Raw genomic sequence first — 22,019 nt, 5'->3', positions numbered from 1 at the left:
GAATATTATTCTGTTATTCACTATATAAATCTCTCACTATCATTACCAAAAAAAAAAAACAATAACACAAATGGAGTAAACTATAGTTATATGTATGTATATTTGGGGAAAATACACTGGTTATTAATTGATATTTACAATACATAATTGTATGAGAAGAATACAAAGTAGCAAAGGGAACACGAGAGAGCACAGTGGGGGAATATAGCATGGTTTGAGGATAAAAGACAACAGAAAAAGCAAATTTGGTGTCCAAACAAATCTCTAAAGTTGTTATTAATATCAATTACTCTTTGAATAAAGAAGAGGTACAAACACAGCCGACGATGGATACAGGTGTGGTCGAGGCTCAACCGACTTTGAAATAACTGTTGATTACATGGTGCGATAATTTCACACCAATCCTTCGAGCCCACATTGCTATTCATAAGTTGTTGTAAGACCTCTATTTTCCGACGCCAACATCAACCTTCACTTACGAGTTATGTTTTCGAGTTATTCATTTGTTAATAAATAAACAAATAAATAAATAATTATATTTTACTATCTTAATTTGTGGGAATGAATGTTAAAGAAGCAATCAAAGCTCATCCATGGCCCCCACCTAAAGAGGTCCTGAAATTGATACCGAGATTCGTGAAAATGAGCTATCAATGAACAGTTTGAGGAATTTAATGAAGAGATAAACTGATTAAGATTTCGCCAGCACCCTTGCTAAATTACGCCTCTCTTCTTCCATGGCGCAGTGCTGGCCGCCGCCGCTGCTTCTCCTCTCTCTGCTTCCGGCGCTGCTGCTTCTTCAATCGGGGCTTTCTCTGTCAATGCCTGCTACTGGTAACTCACTCATTACTTCTATTTCATCTAATTACTTTCTGGATTTGGGGGTTTATGGTTTAGGTTTAAGTTGTGTTTGAATTTGAGGTTTTGGATTTGAAGTGGAAAGGATTTGTGTAAATATCTTTAATTTGGTGAGAGCTTTGGTTTCACATTAATTTTGGAGATTTGGGGATTTAATGTCATTATTCTACCAGTTTTTCAGTTGATAGGATCCAATTAAACACTAGTAACTAAGCAGTGGCAATGACAAAACTTAGCAAACCTCAGACAAATCGATGAATTCACCATTGTAGCTCAACTGATAGATAGTGTTCTTTCTGCTTTTGGATGAACCAGAAAGAGAGAGCTCTAATTGGTATGTTTGTGCTTCTGTTTATGTAGAGTGCCCGTTGGACTTGAGCGGGTCTAACTTCACACGAGTCGCATCCATGTGCTCCAATCCGGCCGAGAGAGGGAGGTGTTGTCGCTACATCAATGCCATGGTTGCTATCTCCGTCTCCCAATATGCAAACACCACGAGCGAATTGGGGGTAGCTGCTGATATGTCAGAAAGCTGCATTCACACCATATCTAAAACATTTGAGCTCTACGGGGTGACAAGCAACGCGACAGTTTTCTGTGGGTTTGGCCCGAAAATACATGTAACCTACAAGTGCCAAGGCCGTTCAACTGTCACACAGATGCTTCAGTCACCGAAGTTTGATGATGTCGCTGAGAATTGCAGGGCGCCTCTCTCGGAGGATAAAGCTTGTCGGAGGTGCTTGAACTCGGGCGTTCTGTATCTTCGGAATCTATTAGGGCCTATAGATAATGTGACTTTGAGCACTTGTAGGGATGCAACTTTTGCTGCTCTTGCTAGCCAAGTTGATTATTCGTCAAGGCTCGACATTGCCAGCTGTTTCTTTGGTGTTCAAGGCCTCATCATTCCTGCAGGTAGGCTTCACGTCTTCTCTTAATTTAGCCGGCTTCTTTTGATGTGAAAACGAATAATTTGTTACAATCTTAACTGCCAATTTTAGGGTCTCCTCCTCCTGTACCTCCACCTGAGACATCTCCTAGTTCGCCCGGTGCTGCTAGTCCGACTCAGCTTTCGCTGAACGCGTCTCTGAAGGGAAATCATCATATCAACCGGCTAGCGGTGGTTCTAGGCATTGGTGTAGCAGTTATAGCACTTTCTTCGATCTTGCTTGCAGTATTGGTTGTCCTGATCCGCAGGAAACATCGAGAGCTGGAGGGTAGTGATGCAAACGACGATGCACCCCCAAAAGCTCTTGCTCTTTCTGCGAAAAAATTTCAGGATGGTATGTTCTTGTTTCCAGTCAAGGCTCCCCAGTTTAGGCTTATATGTATCCAAATCTCATTTGTCGTGTAATCTACATACCCTGTGAAGGTCCGCCAGGTACGTTCAGGAAATACAGCTACAGAGAGACGAAGAAAGCAACGAACAATTTCAACACTGTCATCGGACAAGGGGGGTTTGGAATTGTTTACAAAGCAGAGTTTCAGGGTGGTTTAGTCGCAGCAGTGAAGCGGATGAGCAAAGTGTCGGAGCAGGCAGAAGGCGACTTTTGCAGGGAGCTGGAGCTCCTTGCTCGACTGCACCATCGCCATCTTGTTGCTTTGAGAGGCTTCTGCATAGAGAGGCGCGAGAGGTATGCGTATCACGTATTTCCACATGTTTCTTCTGCTGAAAAAGGATAACCTACACTTAGTTTGTCACAGGTTTCTGATGTATGAATTCATGGCAAATGGAAGCTTAAAGGATCATCTTCATGGTAAGTTATCGGACAAATATTTGACATCTATGACTTGAATGGACTCGTTCACTAAGTGCGTGTTTTTTCGTTTTTCAGCGGAGGGTAGAACTCCCCTAAGCTGGCGGGCTAGGATTCAGATTGCCATCGACGTGGCGAATGCACTTGTAAGTCCATCAAAAGATAGATTTGAAAGTCACATTAACCCTAAAATTGATTTTCCCTTTGAAGGAGTACCTCCATTATTACTGTGATCCTCCTTTGTGCCATAGAGATGTGAAGTCAAGCAATATATTAATAGATGAGAACTTTGTGGCTAAGGTAACTACGACAAGTGAATTTCTATTTTTGATCTATATCAATATGTTCAAGCATATTGATGGATATGCACATTGTTATCTCCAGCTTGCTGATTTCGGCCTCGCGCACGCTTCAAAAAATGGCTCGATTTTCTTCGAACCCATAAACACCGACATACGAGGAACTCCGGGTTATTTGGACCCCGAGTACGTGATAAGTCGGGAGCTAACAGAGAAGAGTGATGTGTACAGTTACGGCATCGTCTTGCTAGAGCTGATCACCGGAAGACGAGCTATACAGGACAACAAGAACATCATCGAGTGGGCGCAGGTCATTTTGGACTCTGAGGGGTCGAGGATGGACGAGCTCGTGGATCCGTATTTAGGCGATACTTACGACTTTGATCAGCTCCGGACGGCCATTGCGATTGTGAGATGGTGCACTCAGAGGGAGGGTAGGGCGAGGCCTTCAATTAAGCAAGTTCTGAGGCTTTTGTATGAGAGTTCGGAGCCTATGCACAGTGGGTTCGTTGAAGCTGTCGAGGACGAAGAGGGTGAGGGAATGGAAAACCGGGGAAGGAAGAGCAGAGGGAAGAATGTGTTTTCCAGTGGAGACAGGAATCTTGCTTCTTCTTCGAGCACGTCGAGATCGTACTGCAGCCGGAGCTTCCTGCTGGAGATGGGCTCGCCGCAGTCGCCTAACAATACACCGTCCATCTAAGGATGAGTATGCATCGTACACGAAGTCGGGAGGAAGCTCCGTTACACGAAAGAGAGTGCTGGTTATTGGGACGCTTCATGTCTTGAAGAAGATGGTTTGAGACTTGAAGGGACAACATACATCAGCAGGAAAATGTAGTTTTTTTGGGAACATATTCTTTTTTTACAAGTCTGAACTCTTATTTCTTTTGTATTTATTTGGTTGTGAAGAAGTGATAATGTTTTTGCAATCAAAAAATTACAATCTCATTACTTTCTGCAACTGGATGTCCCATGTCTGGATACAGACACAACTAAAATTACAAATATGCCACGAGATACGAGCATATGCTCTCGGAACAGATACCCGGATAAACAGCTCTGCATCTCGAGCACAACTACACGCTTCCAATGTGCGTAGCAGGTGCGTGCGTCTCTCATTTCTCTGGCACGAGGAAGCAGACGTCTTAAATGAACCAGAATGGATCCTATGTGCAAGAATATTTTCCAATATCAGATCTAATACATGATCTAAAGACCACACAAGAATTATGGTTGACATCTTAACAAGCAAAATCAGAGAAGAATGAATAGCTTTATTTCCCTCAACACTAAATTCCTTTAAACCACACAGCATTTGTTCAGTTGACTAACAAGAGCTTCAAACTCCAACACTAAATTTCTTGAAAAAGTAGCAAAGTTGAGTAGTAAGAGTACCCGGTGTCAATAAGCCGCCGCTATTCACTTGTATGCACTTCTCCGGTAGCAGCCGGAGGGAAACTAGGTGTGACACTAATCTTGCAAGAAACAGCCTACAGTGATGATGGTATTGCTTCAAAGTAGTCAAAATCAGGAAAATGCAAAGGTTTGATCTTTATCAAGAACAAGAGAGTTAAAGTGAAGAGAATTTCTGGTCATGTATTGCAAGTCAATAATTCAAGATATACAGAAAGATCTCCCAATTGGGCTGATCAGATTCAGTGTTTGAGTAGTAACCGCTCCATATAAAATACAACAATACTGCATTACACAGCACGGGTAATGCAGACTCTGCGTTCTCCACTTCAAAAAAAAACATCAAGGTAACACAGAACAACCACCGTGATGACGAAGACGAGACCCCACCTAGGCCCGACCATGCAACAAAATGTTTCAACTATGCACCAATAGCAATCATAAATTCCCTTTTACTAACCGGATCCACCTGCACCACCACGATATCTCTCACCTTATCAAGAAGCTCTCCAAGATGGCTCACTCCAAAGTTCGTATAATCGAGCTGTCTTTTGTATCGTTGATGATAAATTGTCTCAAAGCTTTGAAGAAAAATTTGACAAGAGTAGCTTACCAAGATGTCTTGAAGCTCATATCTAAACCTTTTAAGGTTATCAATAGCCTGTGAATCACCCGTTGTCTCAGAGCTAAATTTCTCTCCTCCTCCCCTCTGACCACCGCTTTCCTCAATAGCCGTCCTTTCTTCATCTGACAACTCATCTGAAGAACAAGCTCCAGCCATTATGTTGAGGTTATCTTCCATGGACGCTTTTCCTTTCTTATCCCGCCTAGCTAAAATCACTGTGGGCGTAGGACCAACTGATTCGGGCTTTGGATTACGGAGGCAGACAGTCTTCCTCTTGCCTTTCCCCTCGACACTGATTGAGCCAACCATCTTTTTCAGGATATTTACGAGCTTAACAGCACCATATTCAGAAACATACAGAGGCCGGCCGTACATCTTCTGGTACTCTGCTGGAAGACGAGTTAGAGGCAAATAGCCACCGAACAATTCGAGTAACTTTACCAATTGTAACTTCAAACCAATGAGATCTCCCGGCTGCACCCACATCACGTCGTGTTGCTCACAATTAACAGGTGTTCCCGCTGAAGCTTCGTTAAATCCAAATGGAGGACTGTGTGATCTTCCACTCATAGGATTTTGGAGCTTTACTACTGAACTACTACTATATTCAGATAGAGACTGTGACACGACCGGAACTTCTTTAGTATTACTATAACAGCCTCCTGAAGCTCCCTGATACACTATTGATTCTTCTTCATTCTGGCCTTCAACACCATCATTGACCTGACATCCCTTTAAAAGCCTGGTAACTTCTGCAGCACCTACACAAGGCGGTTTCAACCCCTTGGCGGGGGGCACAAAGCCTTCCCCACGAGCAACGCTAGGCCAATCCCAAACAAACCTCCCAGCATTACTCAGAGCAGACGAGACACCAACTCCAGATGGAATAACAAGAATAACAGTGTATCCTCTCTGACCTAGAATGTGAAGAGCAGGAGCAAAATCAACATCTCCTGATATAAGCATGATGGGAGAGGGTGGAGGGTTATCGAGAGCAAAAAGGAACATATCAACTAAGATAGCCTTATCAGCAGCATCCTTTCGACCGTTTGGAACATCAATGAGCCTAACACCAGTTCTCTGGCAGCCTTCTCGTAGCCGCCTGGGGAAAGCATTGAAATCCCCATAGGCAGAAAACATAGTGACCGCTCCACCAATAAGAGGATGAGCCCGCAAAGCCATCCTGATGTTACCAGCCACGTCCTCGGGCCTTACATCACTTGGCACGGGACAGTTCTCAATGTCCCAAAGGATTGCCACAGGCACATGCAGGGAACCCCGACTCTGATGCTGTGTAGGAATGGATGGATTTGCGTTCGAGTTCTCTGATTGATCGGCTCCTTGTGTTGGCAATGCCAGCGAAGACATATTCGAGCTCGACATCAGTAATAGAATTGGCAGAATTATAGCTTCCTGATGTTAAGGGTTTGTCGCTGATCAAAGGAAGAAAGAAGGAATGAATCAAACAAACCATATGGAAAAATGGATTGAAACCTATAATCAATTATTCAATTACAAAACCCTCAGCAATAATCATACATATTCAAATAAACACACACACACACACACAACTCAGCAAAATTCAGAAGTTTCAAAATATAACCAAAATTCGAGCACAAGTAAAGAATGGGGAAAGCACTGTAAACCTAACAAGAAAAAGCAATCATACTGATGAAACAGATAGCAATCAAGAAAAGTTCAAGAATTTCTGTTCATGAATCGATAATTAAGGAGCAAAAAAGGGAGAAATTCAGGAAACAACTAAAGATCCAATCTTCCAACTAAAATCATCTCGAAACAGAAACCCACAACGAATTTCAATCGATATCAACTGAATTGTAGAGAGAGAAGACTAACCCCAAAGAAAAATCAAGCTGGATTGAGTAAAGATTGAATGCTTCCAATAAATACTACTCCTACTATAGTAAAAATATGGTGAGGAGTGTTTTTATATGAGAAATAATTGGAGGATTATTGGGATTGTGAAGCAGCGACGGCGAGAGAGGAAATTTTCGGAGAAATCAGCAAAAAAAAAAGGTAAACCGACGTTGAATGATGGTAGACGTAGACGTATCTTGCAAGGCTCGCTTACTAGATTGTACTGCCTGCTCTAATTATTGTACAGTATTCCTTTCCTAACGTACAAATTTAATACACAAATTTTTTTTACACAAATTTTTTTCCTAATTTATATAGTTGGAGTACCCTCAAAAGTTAATTTAGTATAGAAGCCGAAAGACTATCACTTAATTTATCAAAAACTCAAACTAGTATACTCAAATTTTACGGAAAAAATTTATGATGACATATACAAAAGTTTTCTCACAATTCCGACGTACTTCGAATATTTTATATGTAAGAGCATCCACGTTCGTGCTCTTGCCAATGAGTATGGATGTAGGCCCGCACCCACTTTTTCTGTATGCTCTAAGGCAAGAGCATAGCACCCACATCCGTGCTCTTCCGCAAGAACGAGCACAAGGGCCCCATCATTCCATTATTCAATTTAAATAAAAAAATTCCACATAATTAAAATACGTTAAAAATACTCGGAATAATATTACAAAATACATTAAAAATTAAAAATTACATAATTAAAAGTCAACCACTTTGGGTAGATACCATCGGCGAGATAGTAACCCATGTGGTATACATTTCCGTTGACGGTGAAGTCGATCGCCGGTGCTACACCATTCAACACATCATTGAAGTGAGATGAAGAATAGAGCACGTTCAAGTCGTTGTTGGATCCGGCAACACCGAAATATGCATGCCAAATCCATAGGCGGTAGTCGGCGACCGCTTCAAGGATAAGTGTTGGGCCGCCGCCTTTGTGGCCGCTTAAGTGTTGCCCCCTCCAAGCAGTCAGATAATTCTTCCACCTCCAATGCATGCAGTCAATGCTGCCAAGCATACCAGGAAAGCCATGGACTGTTTCGTGAAGACGAAGCAACCGTTGTCAATCATCGGTGGTGGGTGCCCGAAGGAATTCATCACTGAAAGCTGAACGAACGCCCTCGCAAAAAAATTTAAGACAAAGGATTCCGGTGGACTCACCGACAAGCAAATACTCGTCGAAGAGGTCGGCCGTTTGCCCAGTAGCGAGTTGTCGGATGACACGCGTATACTTCTGCAACGCCGAGAGACTTTGCCGACCAACTACATCTGGACCTGTTTGGAAGTATTCAACACGGGCGGACAATGTGTTGACAATACGCATAAACAAGCACTTTGACATGTGAAAACGGAACCTAAAGTAATCTTTCGGAAACCGCGGCTGGTCGGCAAAATAGTCGGCAACGAGCATTTCGTGGGCTCCCTCCCGGTCACGATGAATGTAGCGACGAGTTGATCTAGTTGGTTGAGGAGGAGGGGCGAGGGTATTCGCTGCGACATATGCTTCATAAGCGGCACGATGTTGTTCGTAGTATTCTTGTTCTTCGCGCTCCGCTTCAGAAATGAGATGGATGAAATCCATTTGAGGTTTTGAGTGAGAGATGAAGGTGTAGATAAGTTGTATGAAAAATATGAATGAGAGATGATTTGATGTGAAATATGGATGATGAATGTGTGTATTTATAGATGATTTTGGGGAAAAAAATAAAATAAATGAAAAAAATACAGCAAAATGGGCAAAAAAACGGCCATTTTTTGGGATTGTGAAAATATTTTTTTCGGTATTATTTTCGATTTAAAAAAATGATTTTCCAACGGATATGCCGTTGGCCAATCAGAACGCGCCACGTCGCCTGCTCGCTGGCACGGACGGACGGACGCGTCCCTGCTCGCCGATATGGATGCTCTAAGGTAAATAAATTTATAGTAAGTAAATTATTTGCATTTATATAAATTTTACAAATATAGGTTTCTAATATGTGTTCTAATAAAGAAATTATATTGATTTTATTATTATTACCTTAGCATAAATAATATAGATATTGATCTCTAAAGTCACAAACTTTTAATTTCAATTTAGGAAAAAATCAAATTCATGGGAAATTTTTTATGATCAAATTTTAAGTTTGTGTAAAAGACCAATTTTTTTTCAAAATTTATAATTTTAGAGAACAAAATTGTCACGCCCGCATTTTCGACGGAAGGATAGAAAACACGGTTGATCGCAACTAGGTGAGGATTAAAGAGGCGGGAAAGAAATGGGAAAATAACACAACTCGACCATAGCTCGAAATAAATGGGTATAGCTCGAATCAAAATCAGAGTATCATCTCAACAATTGACAACTCAAAGGAATACAATATCCCATCAATATACGAACTCAAAAGAATTAACATTCAGCGGAAGCATTCAAGAGAAGAATAATATTATGTATGAAGACATAATATATTCGGAACATTCTATTTACTATCTTTATTCACTTTAATGCTCAACACCCTCCGCGCTCGTCACAGCTTAACCTGCACATTTTTAAAATATATGTAGGGCTGAGTACTTGATGCACTCAGTGGACTCATGCCGAAAATATTTTATAAAAAGTATTTATCATGTCACCATTTAGTGACCTCAAGGTTTTAACTTTGAAAATGCCCAAGACACTAAAATCATTTCCATTGTAAAAAATAATGACTGCAGTCAAATTTCTCATAGATGTTTACTATATCTGATCCACTGATGACAAGGAATGTGACCACATTCCAAGTCACTAGACCGGCCAACTCGAAATATGGTGCACGATATCCATAGGTGTACAATAGCCTGAGTAGGGACTCACTCCCTAGTCAGACCCGAATTCGATTATCCAAAGATGACAAAAACCACATCAGATAGGTTCCATAGAAAAACAAAAACATGGCATCACAAACATATTTCGCATCACTTGAAAAATAAACATACTTAGGACATAGTCTTTATTTAAAAAGAAAGCTCACCTCAAAAGCTTAACTCCTCAATCCAATCTCAAATGTCGTGCAAAAGTTTACCCTTTTTAAAAGCACATGTCATCCTAAAATTAGACTTTGCTAAACAAATTAATTTAAAAGCGATGCATGCATCCTACTTGTGTGTGTTCAAACTATCCTTCATTCTTTCACAGAGAAACTTCATATGTTAAACTCTGTCAAACGACAGATCTATAATTAATAAATCAGAGTAAACACAAAAGTCCAAATCAAGTCTCATATACTAAATCTAAATTGGTCCCATTAGATAAATTTAATAAAAGTGGCTCAAACAATTAAAACTAAACAAAGGAAAAGAAGTAGTAGCCTAATATACTCCTGCCACCACACGTCTCCTTCATCAACCCAAAACAACTCTCTCTCACTCGCTGCTGTACCAACAACAGCCGCCGTCATCGCTGCTATCACGCTGTCTCCGTCGGCAGCGCCGCTTCTCCAACCGGTAAGTTTTCCCCCTCCCCTTAAAATTCATTCAGTTTCGAGTTTGATTTAAAGAATCAGGAGTTTATTTGGTTTCAAACATACTTTTTCAGAATAAAGATTGATGCTTTGACTATTGATGTGTCACTCAAAAAGATTTCAGCCGTTCTCCACTAAATTCATGAGTGAACTATTGAATTTGTGGGAATATGCTATGGAAGAGAAATCGGAATGTAGAGGACTATACCTTTTGTTTCTAAGGGCACCCACAATGGGGCGCCCGATGGCGGCCATCGTCCTCGGGACCGGACGATGCCTCCATTGTGGGTGCCCGCCATCGTCCGCGCTCGATGCATCGTCCGCGGACGATGGGCGCTGACGATGGCCTATCGTCCGAGCCATCGGGCGCCCTATTGTGGGCTCGGCGGACGATGGGCGCGGACGATGGCACGCGTTTTTAATTTTTTGTATAAATACCCCTACCCCACCTTCATTTGTAACATTTCATTTCACGATTCAAGTCCCAATAGTCCGATGTTTGGTGAGGCGCGTTGGCCGGGTACAGAACCCGATGAATATCGGTCGTTCGACGCCAACACGCAGTACGAACCCGAATTCAGTACGGAATCATACGGTTTGGATGACATGGATCCTTCTCCAAACCGATCCGTCGCCCCCTCCCGCCGTGCCGCCGCCGCAGTCGCCGACGCCACCCCATCCGCCGCCCCCGCCAAAAAGAAACGGATCCGGCACCGCCAGAAAAGTTGCCACCTCCAGGCAATTGTAAAGAGTACGCCCCCGGCCGTACGAACTACCAGCCGGATGAAACCCTCGTATTGGCGAGGTGTTGGGTGGATATATCGGAGGACCCGATATTCGCAAACAACCAGAGGCAGGTGGCGTACTGGGAGCGCATCGCCGAACGCTACAATGCGGCAAAGCCGCCGAGCGCGTACAAGCGCCAACGGGAGCAGCTCCGCAAGCACTGGGATCAGGTGAAGAAGCAAGTCAACCTGTTCGTGGCGGAGTACGAGAAGTGCTCGAGGGAGCAGGGGAGCGGCGAGAGCTTGAGCGACGTGCGCGCTAAAGCGTTGTTGTCATACCAGTCCTTGTACAGCGACTTCAAGCATGAGGCCATCTGGGCGCTCTTGAGGGACAAGCAAAAGTTTCAAGGCGGGATTCTGCACACCGGTGCGACAAAGAGGACGAAGACCACCGAAGCTGGTGGTTACACGAGCAGCGAAAGCGGAACTCATCCGGTGGACCTCAACCGGACGTACGAGGACATTGAGAGTTCCGGCACACCGATGTCCTCCCTGCGTCCCATAGGCGTCAAGGCTGCGAAGGCCAAGGGGAAGGCGGCGGCGACATCATCCTCGACCGCCGCCGCCCCATCGCCGATCCCGGTCCCGATCCCGACCCTGAGCTGGACAGTCGCCGCGTATGAGTCGTTGGCAACAGCCTCGATGGCGAAGACGTTGTTGCAGACGCACAAGGCCCTCAAGAAGTGTACGGACCCCGCCGAAGCCGAATATCTCCGGGGGTTGATCGATGAGCTGCGCCGGAAGTTGGGAATTGCGTAGATTAGCCAACTTGAATCGTGTAACTTTTGTGTAATTAATGCAATTTTCACCGGTTTTTAGTTACTCGTTCTGTTTTTTAATTAGTTTGCATTATATATTTGAAAACATTTAAATTAATTAACAAAACAATAGTGAAACATATAGGGCGCGCCTCAGGGCGTCCCATTGTGGATGGCCTAAGGAGAAAACTTCAAACTGCAGGAAGAAAACTTGATGAAACCTACGGCTCCCTCTCTACATATTTCTCTGGGATTTGAGAGAATGATTTAAATTATGGAATCGGTGGAATATATATCTCCATAGGAAAAAAATTGACTAATTATATTCCTCTTTTTCAGGGTGGTGGAGAGATTTGAGATAACTGACGTGAATTTGAAATTGACGAGATAAAGATATCCTTGGACTGAAATTAAAATCAAGAGAGATTGAGTTTGGGCTCCAAGTGGCTTACTAAATAAAAGAATTAGGCTTTGAAAGAATGAAAAAGATCCTAGCCCAATTAAATTATAAAAACTCTAGCAGATTTCATCAAACATCGAAAAGAATTCAAGGCAAATTTTTCGGGTACACAAACGATATCCTTTCAAGAACAAATAAAAAGGTAGAAAAAGTCGGGGTGTTATAAAAATAGTCAAGAAAAAATGTCTGTCTCAACTTTTATACTCCTATATTTCGTCACATATCTGATCTATTGCTTAACATAGAGGAAATGTCGAAATATCCCTTCTCCCTACTCTTGGCTTGGGGAATTAATTTTTGGTCATATATTTTCAGAGTCACTTACTGAGATCTTAAGCTTTTAATTTGACATCAATCTACCAAATCCATATTAAAAACAAAAGCCACAAAAAAAAGAACAGAAGAAAGTGAGCCATTCTTGAATACCAGAAACAGTTGGGTACACCAAAACCTGTACATACAAAAGTGGCAAAACTAGAGAGCTTCGCTTGAAAGATCACAGACGGGTTAACGGTCATATGCTTCACGAACGAGTGTTTTTCTACAGTAGTAACACTCGTCGTGTGCATAGAAGAAGGCAATGTATTGTACCGTACAAAATTATAAGGAAATTCATTTAACAGGCGAAGCATAAAATTCTCAATCTTCCCATTCTGATAGCCAAATCACGGATCTATGAAGCCAGAATCCTTTCAATGGCAGCCACATAGAAATCCTTTGACATGGTGCCAACAACAGTGTCGCGTTTCTCACCATTCTTGAACAGCAAGACCACCGGCACAGCCTTGATGTCATAGTCTGCAGCCATTTGTGAGTCAGTGTCCGCATCAAGAACAAAGCATTTCAGCCTCCCCGAGTACTCGGTGGATATCTCATCAATTACTCGATGAACCATGCGACAGGGTCCACACCAACTAGCGTAGAACTCTACGAGCACAGGTAATTCGCTGTCTATGATCAATTTGTCCCAGGACTTTCCAGTGACAACTGCAGCTGAAAAGGGGAAAACAAGCACTTAGTTGAAAGCGATCATTTATCTGTGTTTATTGAGATAGAAAAGAGCAATATCTGTTAGTTTGCTTTCTGCATTTTCATCCCAACTTTACCACCAGTAACACATGCAATTTTTACCATGTTAGCTTCAGTTCAATTTTCATGATTCACATTGAAGTCGGCTCCATTTAGTATAAAACAGAGTAAAAAGCAAGAACGGTAAACTTACAAAGCAAACAAAGGCAATGAGAATGATGCAACACTTGGCCAGATTTCTAAGTATAGTCAGCCCTAATAAGCACTAAATCCCATCAATCAAATGCTCTAAGAAACGAGAGTTCATAACTGTAATGTCCAAAAGTGAAAAGATATAAAGCATCATGAATCGGCTGACCATAATAAGCTCTAATTTCACCCAAGCATCTCAAAATGTCTGATCAACAACTCAGCAAGGATCCTAACGCCACGATTTGTAGATGCAGTTTATAACATAAGTTGCAGATGACAACACAGTTGCTTAATACCTCCAAACCGGTTTAAGCAGAGACCAGATCACAATCTGAGTTATCCCTAATTCGTACTTTTGGTATTCCTTTACAATTTTACCATCCTTGGACTTATCTTAAATTTAATAATCATGATTAAGCCAAACACAAAAGCAGAAATGCTTCATTTGGCAACATGATGACCTTCATAACTCATCTCATACAGTTATACAAGCTCAGAACTAAGGTGGCTGTACTACCTATGCGGCTACGTCTAATAATACACTGAACAAACTAAAATAGTCACAACAGAGTGGAGGAGTTTCAGAAAAACAAAGACCACCAGCCAAGAAAAAATGAAATGCACCAACCACAGCAAAGATCACATACATTATACATTGAACGTTTGTGATACAAAGTTATAGGAGTAATAGATAATCAAGATTCTAGGATTACCTATTATAATTTCTTCTAATTCTTACTTTTGGTATTCCTTTACAATTTTACCATCCTTGGACTTATCTTAAATTTAATAATCATGATTAAGCCAAACACAGAAGCAGAAATGCTTCATTTAGCAACACTACGATCTACACTACTCATCTTAATCATATAGTTATACAAGTCTTGAACTAAGGTGACTGCACAACCTATGCGTCCACGCCCAATAATACACTCAACAAACTAAAAACATCACAACAGAACAAAGGATATTCAGACAAAAACAAACCATTCCACCAGCCAAGAAGATACAATGCACCAACCACAGCAAAGGTCACATACATTATACATGGAACTTATGTGGTACTACAAGGTTATAATAGTTAATCAAGATTCAAGACTCCATCTCAGTTTCATACTTACCAAAAAAGTGCAATGTTAGTTCATTCCTCTGTAGATATATTTACTGTATAAATCAGATTCTTTCCTAGATCAGAAATTCCAAAGACTAACCTAGAATCACGCAATCATATAGATCAAGGCATCACATAATCAATCACAACAAATATACCTTTATTAAATGCCATATCAACCATGATCAAGAATAATAATCATCAGATCAGTAACAAATGCAAAAGTAAAACACATCAATTGATCTAAATTTAAGAAGAAAAAGAGGTTTAACATTTAAGAAGTTACTTCTGCTATCCCCATGGCTGGACACTCGCACTGATTTTCGGGCCTGGAGACTCCTCTGAGCCCGAAACGAGAGCCCAGGCTGGTTCATCTGCGGCAATTGAGTCGCTGGCACAACTCGGCACCGAGTTTGGGAGCGGGAGATCGAGAAGACGGCAGTGGAGCAACAAGAGGCGGCCATTTTTCCGATTGAAAGGCGAAATCGACTTCGAATTTGAGAAATTGTTTGGAAGAAAATGGATTAGCAGAGAAGAGAAGGTAATGGCGATGGATCATTCAACAATGTTTCACGTGGGATTTTGATCTTCGGGTGGAGATGGCGACTCATATTCAATTAACTACTTTCTGTTTTGTTTTTCAGTTTAAATTATTTAATTATTTTTGTTAATTTGAATTTTATTTAATTTCAGCAAAAACAAAATTCCAAAATACTCACCAAATATGGCAGTATTGATTAGTTTGGATCATGGTTATTTCATGTTTAATTTAAGCAACGCAACAGCGCACTGACAGTCTGTAACTATTAACTTAATCATAAATTTGAGTATAACAAATCAAAATTCGATCCGAAATTACTCTATTTTCTGATTCATAATCATTTTATATAACTTTGTTTACGGTTGTAAGTATAAAAAAGTCTTTATTTAAATTGTATTCTAATTAATTTAAATTCGACGATTCAGTACAAATGATATCAAAATAATTAAGTATCTTTTTGGCTGAAATTTTTAGTATCTCTTCCAATAATTTTCAACTGATTTTCTGTTTTTATATGTACATTAAAATATAGTACATTGAGTAATACTAATTCAGACGTAACTGATTTTCTGCACATGCTACAGATGACTGGTATAATTGTTTGGAACATTTGGCTATTTTTTTTATTTAACATGAAAATAAAGATTTGGTAGATGTGGAGGACATTTTTTCTTGGCATGTGTATTATTTTACGCCACAATGCTTAATTGAATTTTGTTTTTATCAAATTCTACGTAAACTTATTCGAAATCACTAGTATCATTTTTATTAATATACCGCTAAAAAAATTTGGAAAAAATAGTAGGCACACGCCCGGTGGGACTCGAACCCACAATCGCCTGATTAGAAGTCAGACGCCTTATCCATTAGGCCACGGGCGCTTATGTTTAATGCTCATTTCTTTTGTTATTAATACGTATAATAGCCTTCAAATTTATATTCGCTTGCATACGAAGTATAATTAGGGCTGGGGAAAAATATCGAAAAAATGATACAATCGCTCGTATCGTATTGAAAAATATCGAAAAATTATCGAATTTTCGATATATCGTAATTTTCGATACGATACGATAGGGCTGGGGGAAAATACCGAAATACCGGCCTTATCGTACCGAAAAAATATCGAAAATACCGAATTTTTGGTATATCGTGACTTTCGGTACGGTATGATACCTTACCGAAAAATTTTGGTAAGGTAACGGTATGGATTTTCAAATACCGCGGTATACCGCTCCATACCGAAATTCGGTATATACCGTAAATTAAGGTATATACCGTAAACTAAGGTATATACCACAAAAATATAAGCAAAATTATATATAAAATATATTTTATATATTTTTAAATTATAAAATCTATTGTGAAATATAAATATAATTATGAATAAATTATATTTAATTTATTTTTAAAATTATAAAATATAAATAATATTCTAAAAACTCTAATTTTCTATTTTAATTGATGTTGAAAGTCAGGTATACCGAACTTCGGTATGGTATACCGAAAATGAGGTACGGTATCGGTAAGGAAATTCGTCATACCGAAAATAAGGTATACCGAAGTTCGGGATACCGAAAACTTTGGTAAGGTAAAGGTATGATTTTTTCGCATACCGTATTTACGGTAAGGTATACGGTATGGTGGTTTCGGTAAGGTATACCGTACCTACCCACCCCTACGATACGATACCGTATCGTAAGTTTTCGATACGATAACGATATGAATTTCCTTATATCGCGATATATCGTTTTATATCGAATATACGATATATATCGTATATATCGAAACATATTAAATTCAATACATATTAAAATTTAAAATTATAAATATATATAAATCCATTTAATTGTACTTGGTTGTGTTGTATTTTGATTATGGAGATAAGAACACTATTAATTTTATTGTGTTGAAGTTTTATTAATTTTTGTGTGAATTTTAAGTTTTGAAATTATAATTTTCGATATACAGGTATTCGATACGATATCGATATTTCGATATATCGCACCGAAATTCGATATATCGAATTTCGGTACCATATATCGAAATATCGATACGATAACGATATGAAATTCTTTCATATCGATATTTTCGATACGATATACGATACAATGTTTTCGATACGATATCTCGTATCGACCCACCCCTAAGTATAATAAGTTAAGCCTGTCAAATTATAAATTGTGTTTATTTTCCAGTATTAATTTTGATATGAAAAGCACCACTGTAATTTGTGTCTTACATTTGAAAAAAATAAAAGATGTGGGTAAAAATAGGTATCAAATGAACATATTTAAAATTGGCAACAAATTATTATTCATCCTTCTCATCCACCAATTCTAACAGCAGTTATAGTTTCCTCCATTCCTTAATCGGAGATCAACATTACATTCTAAAGACGCCATATTTGGTGCTCTCAGGCTTGCGGTTTGTCATCGCAGCATCGAGGCAGAGACCCAACACTTTCCTTGTATCAGCTGGGTCGATGATGCCGTCATCCCAAAGCCTTGCTGTCGAGTAATATGCACTACCCTCTCGGTCGTATGCCTCCACCACTCCTGCCTTGAACTTCTCCTCCTCTTCCTTGTTCCACTGCGATATACGTTTGCGTTAGTTGGGTAATAGAAGGTTCAGTCTATGTAAAACTAGCCTTACCGGGTTTCCAGTCTTTTTCCGGCTGCCCCCTTCTATCTGAGCCAGCACGCCAGCAGCCTGCATAAATTGATAAGAGGGAAAATACTCAAAGAAACACCTTATATACTCTGTATATCACATACTGCCGATGCTAAGGAGTTATACCAAACCTTAAAGCTAGATTCAAATTGCTAATGCTTAAAAGGAAAATCACGCTTAGCAGAGACATTTACGTTTCCTCTCAAGTGCGTGCGTGTGCATACGTACGTAATATGTATCAGTTTTAGATTAGCAAGAACCCAAATAAATCAGACAAAGTTGCAAATTTACACATGTGGGAATAGGTGACTACCGGCCCTCCACCCACACCCATTAACAATATTCCAGCATTTGACCAAATTAACGTAAATTCAGTGATGTATTACCTGAGCTCCACCCATCACTGATATTCTAGCATTTGGCCAAAAGAACATAAAATCAGGGCTGTATGCTCGTCCACACATTGCATAGTTTCCAGCTCCGAAGCTTCCACCAACAACCACTGTTATCTTTGGAACCTAAAGTCGTTGAAAATAGGCGAAAAAACAATACTTCTGTTAAGTTTCTATTATCACTCCATACAAACAGTTAAAATGGATAGATACAGATAAAAAGAGTATGACGGCGAGTTTCTCAAATTCTATAGGAAAGAAAAGACAACGAGTGGAATGGGATGGACATATTTTTGGGGTGGGGCGGAAAGATGCATGATGTTCATAAGAAATCTTAACCTTTGCACATGATACTGCCATCACCATTTTAGCTCCAGATTTTGCTATGCCATTGGCCTCGGATTTAGAGCCAACCTGAAATATATCAATTTACTAAGAGTTTCATGAATCATAACAAGTAGTCATATCCATGATTTCAGCAAAACATAAAACCACTTCAATGAGCATAGAAGGTTAATTCCCAAACAGATTTGGATAAGAGATGCATATTTCAAATTTGCCAAACGTGCACAGTTAATATTATGTAAATAATTCCCTCCATTTATTAGAACTGGTATCTGAATACTGTGATTGTTCCTATTTCATCTATTAGATGTATATATTTCATCTTATATTGCTCCAAATGATATATTAGTTCAGTATTCTTCATACAGCTAGCATTCATTACAACACCATTTTCTATGAATAAAGATTGAATACGCTAATTATACTCTGTTTTCAATTTCATGACTACCGGATTGGTGCTCAGGCATCACCGCATGATAAAAGAATCATAAGAATGGCTGTGGATTTTCAACCCAACAAACATTGAAGGGTTTGTCATATTACTGAAAGCTTTAAAGTGACAACAGGTAATTGGTAGATTGAGAACTTCTAGTGCACTCATTTCCAGGAAGCATCAACCTCAGAGTTAGTTTTACTTGGTCAATATGTCTGAACATACACAAATGGTCCTCAAAACTGTAATGATAAATATGATATCAAATAAGGAAGCAGCTTTGTATCACATAACGATGGAACATATAAGCATTCAGTAAATAAAAATCTACAATTTCTACTTGCCGAGTATCATCAAGTAGTATCATAAAAGTAGTAACTGAGGTCAATAGGAATATTACCATAAATCCAGTAATGTTCTGAAGAAAGATCAATGGGATGTTTCGTTGAGTACATAATTCAATAAAATGAGCTCCTTTCACCGCAGATTCATTGAACAGAATTCCATTATTCCCAATAATGCCAACAGGTTGGCCACATATTCTTGCAAAGCCTGTCACAAGTGTCTGCCATAAGGGGAGGTGGTGAATAACCCGGTTAAAAGATAATATTTGAGGATGAAAATAAAACCAATCAACAAAGTCTGAAGGGAATCATAAGGGCTTACAGTTCCATACAATTTCTTGAATTCATCAAATTCACTACCATCAACAATACGTGAAATAACTGATCGGATGTCAAATGACTGCTTAAGATCGGTCGGTGCAATGGCACGGAGTTCAGCTTCATCATACAGAGGCTCCTTGAAATCAGATATTCTTTGGTGCTGTGTACCCATATTGCCAGCCATATGCAGATTTTTAACTATATTTCTGCCAATAGCCAGTGCATGATGTTCGTCTACAAGATTGCACAGTGTGATTCAATCAAGATGTCTAACAGAAATATGCTTGTAGCTTAAATCAATATGAAATGGAAACCAACTTCCTCATTTAAAACGAGTAGAAAGATAGAGATACCTTGAGCAAAATAGTCTGAAACACCTGATGTCCTGCAATGCAATGATGCACCCCCCAAATCTTCAGCAGAAACTTCCTCCCCAGTAGCAGCCTACTAAAAGTTTAAATAAGTCTCCTTTAGAAGACAGGCATGCAAGGAACACTCTGAACAATATACATCAAAGGCCTTACCACAGAAGAACCCAATGCACTGCATATGCATAAGTAGTTAAGTACAATAATTTCAAAAACACAGGCTATACTTTCCTAACACGATTCAAAAGGTTCAAATAAAAGCATAACTTCACCCAAAGTTTTAACTCACCTTTACAAGTGGAGGTCCAGCAAGAAATATTGTTCCATTCCCTTTCACCATTACACTTTCATCAGCCATAGCAGGAATGTAAGCCCCACCAGCTGTGCAAGAGCCAAGTACTAATGCAATCTGAGGGATGCCATCAGCCGACATGAGAGATTGATTATAGAAGATTCGACCAAAATTTTCTTTGTCTGGAAAGATCTCAGCCTGCTTCGGAAGGAAAGCACCTCCACTATCCACAAGATACATACAGGGTAATCTGCACTGAGCAGCAATCTCTTGTGCCCTAAGATGTTTCTTGACAGTGATGGGAAAGTATGTCCCACCTTTTACAGTGGGGTCGTTGGCAACAAACATACAGAGCCTCCCATGCACCGGACCAAAACCGGTAATTATTCCACCGGATGGTAATGGATCATCATATAACTCATGGCCGGCAAGCTGAACTTAAGAAAACATGAATTCAGGTGCAATACAAATATATAAACCATATCAAAGCCAATATACAATAGTGAAACCGAATGTAACTGCCAACTGTTCATGATTGATTTCTCAAACTAAACTGCTATTCTATGATTGTCACACTCACTAGCAATTAAAATGCCAAACAGACTCAGCAGTCTTCAAATGGAAAACAAACGCACTGAATTACACAATGCAATCCATATTATCTGCGTTATTTTATTAAACATTTCCCCAATTTCGTAAAGAGCCCCGAAGATTTAAACAGCTAACATGATTAACCATTCGAATGAAGCATGAATTGCACACTTTCTTATATAAGTAAATGAATACACATAATACATCAAATTAAATCAGGCAAGGCAAAAAACCTGAGATAGCTCAAGGAACGAAGAACCAGGATCAATCAAACTATCAATTCTATCCCTAGGAAGAAGCTTATTCCTACTTCTGTTCCGCTTCACAGCCTCCGATCCTCCGCCATTCATCACCTGTTTCATAAAAATACCACAAATTCCAGGCGCAGAAATTCACGGAGAGCTTCACACACACATACACGAGAGTAAAAGAGAGGCGATACCTGCTGAATATGAGAGTGTAGTTGAGAAATTAGGCCTTCCATGGCTTCAGAGTTGCGGGCATAGGAGTCGGAGGTCCGGTCAAGCGTATCGGGCAGTACATTAGAGCAAAAGTATCGTGACGGGCAGAGGGGTAAATTCTGACGACGACGCCGTGAAATTGATCGGCTCGAAGCCGGTAACTGAATCCTTCTAGCTAAGTTTCGTAGCATTTCTGATCTCTCTCTCTCTCTATCTCTCTCTACACTTGTAGCTTTGCAGCGTCGTCGTTTTGTTAGCCAATTTTAAAAAGTTACGGCAATATTAGGAGTTGCTAATCATAAATACAAATCAGAATGTCCGACCTGTAATTCATATCCATCCATGTCTGCGTTTTCTTATCCCGTGTTTACATTATCTTCATTTATTTAATTCTTGTATTTTTTTTTCCAAAGATGCTATTAGAGCATCCGCAATAAATCTCGCTATTGTCCGATTTATCGGTATAAGACAAAGAGACCATGTGTTGTAAGTAGGTTATGACAATTTGCATTGCAGTGAAAGGAAAGTAATTAGCTCGTCAAGCCATCACTACCTTAGTAAAACAATAGTACTATTAGTTAAAATTATAATTTATGGAGTAT

At 39.9% G+C, this 22,019-nt stretch overlaps 4 protein-coding genes and 1 non-coding gene across 5 annotated transcripts; 1 reads left to right on the top strand and 4 right to left on the bottom strand.

The window, feature by feature from the left end:
- The first annotated feature begins 573 nt into the window (after nucleotides 1–573).
- LOC121755313 (probable receptor-like protein kinase At1g49730) lies at nucleotides 574–3,872 on the top strand. Its single transcript, XM_042150624.1, has 8 exons — nucleotides 574–834; nucleotides 1,219–1,770; nucleotides 1,857–2,138; nucleotides 2,228–2,489; nucleotides 2,560–2,612; nucleotides 2,691–2,758; nucleotides 2,823–2,912; nucleotides 2,997–3,872. Exons 1-8 carry the CDS (start codon nucleotides 738–740, stop codon nucleotides 3,609–3,611), a joined length of 2,019 nt encoding a protein of 672 aa, XP_042006558.1. The 5' UTR covers nucleotides 574–737; the 3' UTR covers nucleotides 3,612–3,872.
- On the bottom strand, nucleotides 3,827–7,033 carry LOC121755314. Its single transcript, XM_042150625.1, has 3 exons — nucleotides 6,807–7,033; nucleotides 4,307–6,382; nucleotides 3,827–4,077 (listed from the first exon to the last, which is right to left on the bottom strand). Exon 2 carries the CDS (start codon nucleotides 6,330–6,332, stop codon nucleotides 4,746–4,748), a length of 1,587 nt encoding a protein of 528 aa, XP_042006559.1. The 5' UTR covers nucleotides 6,333–6,382; nucleotides 6,807–7,033; the 3' UTR covers nucleotides 3,827–4,077; nucleotides 4,307–4,745.
- Nucleotides 7,034–12,723: 5,690 nt separating this feature from the next.
- LOC121755236 (thioredoxin M3, chloroplastic-like) lies at nucleotides 12,724–15,292 on the bottom strand. Its single transcript, XM_042150515.1, has 2 exons — nucleotides 14,946–15,292; nucleotides 12,724–13,320 (listed from the first exon to the last, which is right to left on the bottom strand). The coding sequence occupies exons 1-2, from the start codon at nucleotides 15,121–15,123 to the stop codon at nucleotides 13,001–13,003; spliced, it is 498 nt and encodes a 165-aa protein (XP_042006449.1). The 5' UTR covers nucleotides 15,124–15,292; the 3' UTR covers nucleotides 12,724–13,000.
- A 716-nt stretch (nucleotides 15,293–16,008) lies between these two features.
- TRNAR-UCU lies at nucleotides 16,009–16,081 on the bottom strand. Its single transcript has one exon. It is a non-coding gene; the product is annotated as a tRNA-Arg (tRNA).
- A 1,391-nt stretch (nucleotides 16,082–17,472) lies between these two features.
- LOC121753897 (methylcrotonoyl-CoA carboxylase beta chain, mitochondrial-like) lies at nucleotides 17,473–21,697 on the bottom strand. The gene is made up of 10 exons (XM_042149190.1): nucleotides 21,399–21,697; nucleotides 21,190–21,309; nucleotides 20,363–20,797; nucleotides 20,059–20,149; nucleotides 19,707–19,939; nucleotides 19,441–19,605; nucleotides 18,602–18,676; nucleotides 18,257–18,388; nucleotides 17,853–17,909; nucleotides 17,473–17,789 (listed from the first exon to the last, which is right to left on the bottom strand). Exons 1-10 carry the CDS (start codon nucleotides 21,606–21,608, stop codon nucleotides 17,583–17,585), a joined length of 1,725 nt encoding a protein of 574 aa, XP_042005124.1. The 5' UTR covers nucleotides 21,609–21,697; the 3' UTR covers nucleotides 17,473–17,582.
- Between the last annotated feature and the right edge of the window lie 322 nt (nucleotides 21,698–22,019).

This window comes from Salvia splendens, chromosome 11 (assembly GCF_004379255.2).
Source record: "Salvia splendens isolate huo1 chromosome 11, SspV2, whole genome shotgun sequence".
Lineage (NCBI taxonomy): Eukaryota > Viridiplantae > Streptophyta > Magnoliopsida > Lamiales > Lamiaceae > Salvia > Salvia splendens.
This window is presented reverse-complemented; position numbering and strand designations above follow the sequence as displayed.

Bases quoted from the DNA above. Each gene is read 5' to 3' on its own strand.
- LOC121755236 (XM_042150515.1), bottom strand. From the start codon at position 15,123: ATGGCCGCCTCTTGTTGCTCCACTGCCGTCTTCTCGATCTCCCGCTCC. The intron at 13,321-14,945 runs GTAACTTCTTAA...TCCCCTTTTCAG, and splicing joins CAGCCATGGGGATAGCAGAA to CTGCAGTTGTCACTGGAAAG.
- LOC121755314 (XM_042150625.1), bottom strand. From the start codon at position 6,332: ATGTCGAGCTCGAATATGTCTTCGCTGGCATTGCCAACACAAGGAGCC.
- LOC121755313 (XM_042150624.1), top strand. From the start codon at position 738: ATGGCGCAGTGCTGGCCGCCGCCGCTGCTTCTCCTCTCTCTGCTTCCG. The intron at 2,139-2,227 runs GTATGTTCTTGT...TACCCTGTGAAG, and splicing joins TGCGAAAAAATTTCAGGATG to GTCCGCCAGGTACGTTCAGG. The intron at 2,913-2,996 runs GTAACTACGACA...TGTTATCTCCAG, and splicing joins ATGAGAACTTTGTGGCTAAG to CTTGCTGATTTCGGCCTCGC.
- LOC121753897 (XM_042149190.1), bottom strand. From the start codon at position 21,608: ATGCTACGAAACTTAGCTAGAAGGATTCAGTTACCGGCTTCGAGCCGA. The intron at 20,150-20,362 runs GTGAGTTAAAAC...AACTTTTAGTAG, and splicing joins CTGGACCTCCACTTGTAAAG to GCTGCTACTGGGGAGGAAGT. The intron at 17,790-17,852 runs GTAAGGCTAGTT...CGTATATCGCAG, and splicing joins GGAAAAAGACTGGAAACCCG to TGGAACAAGGAAGAGGAGGA.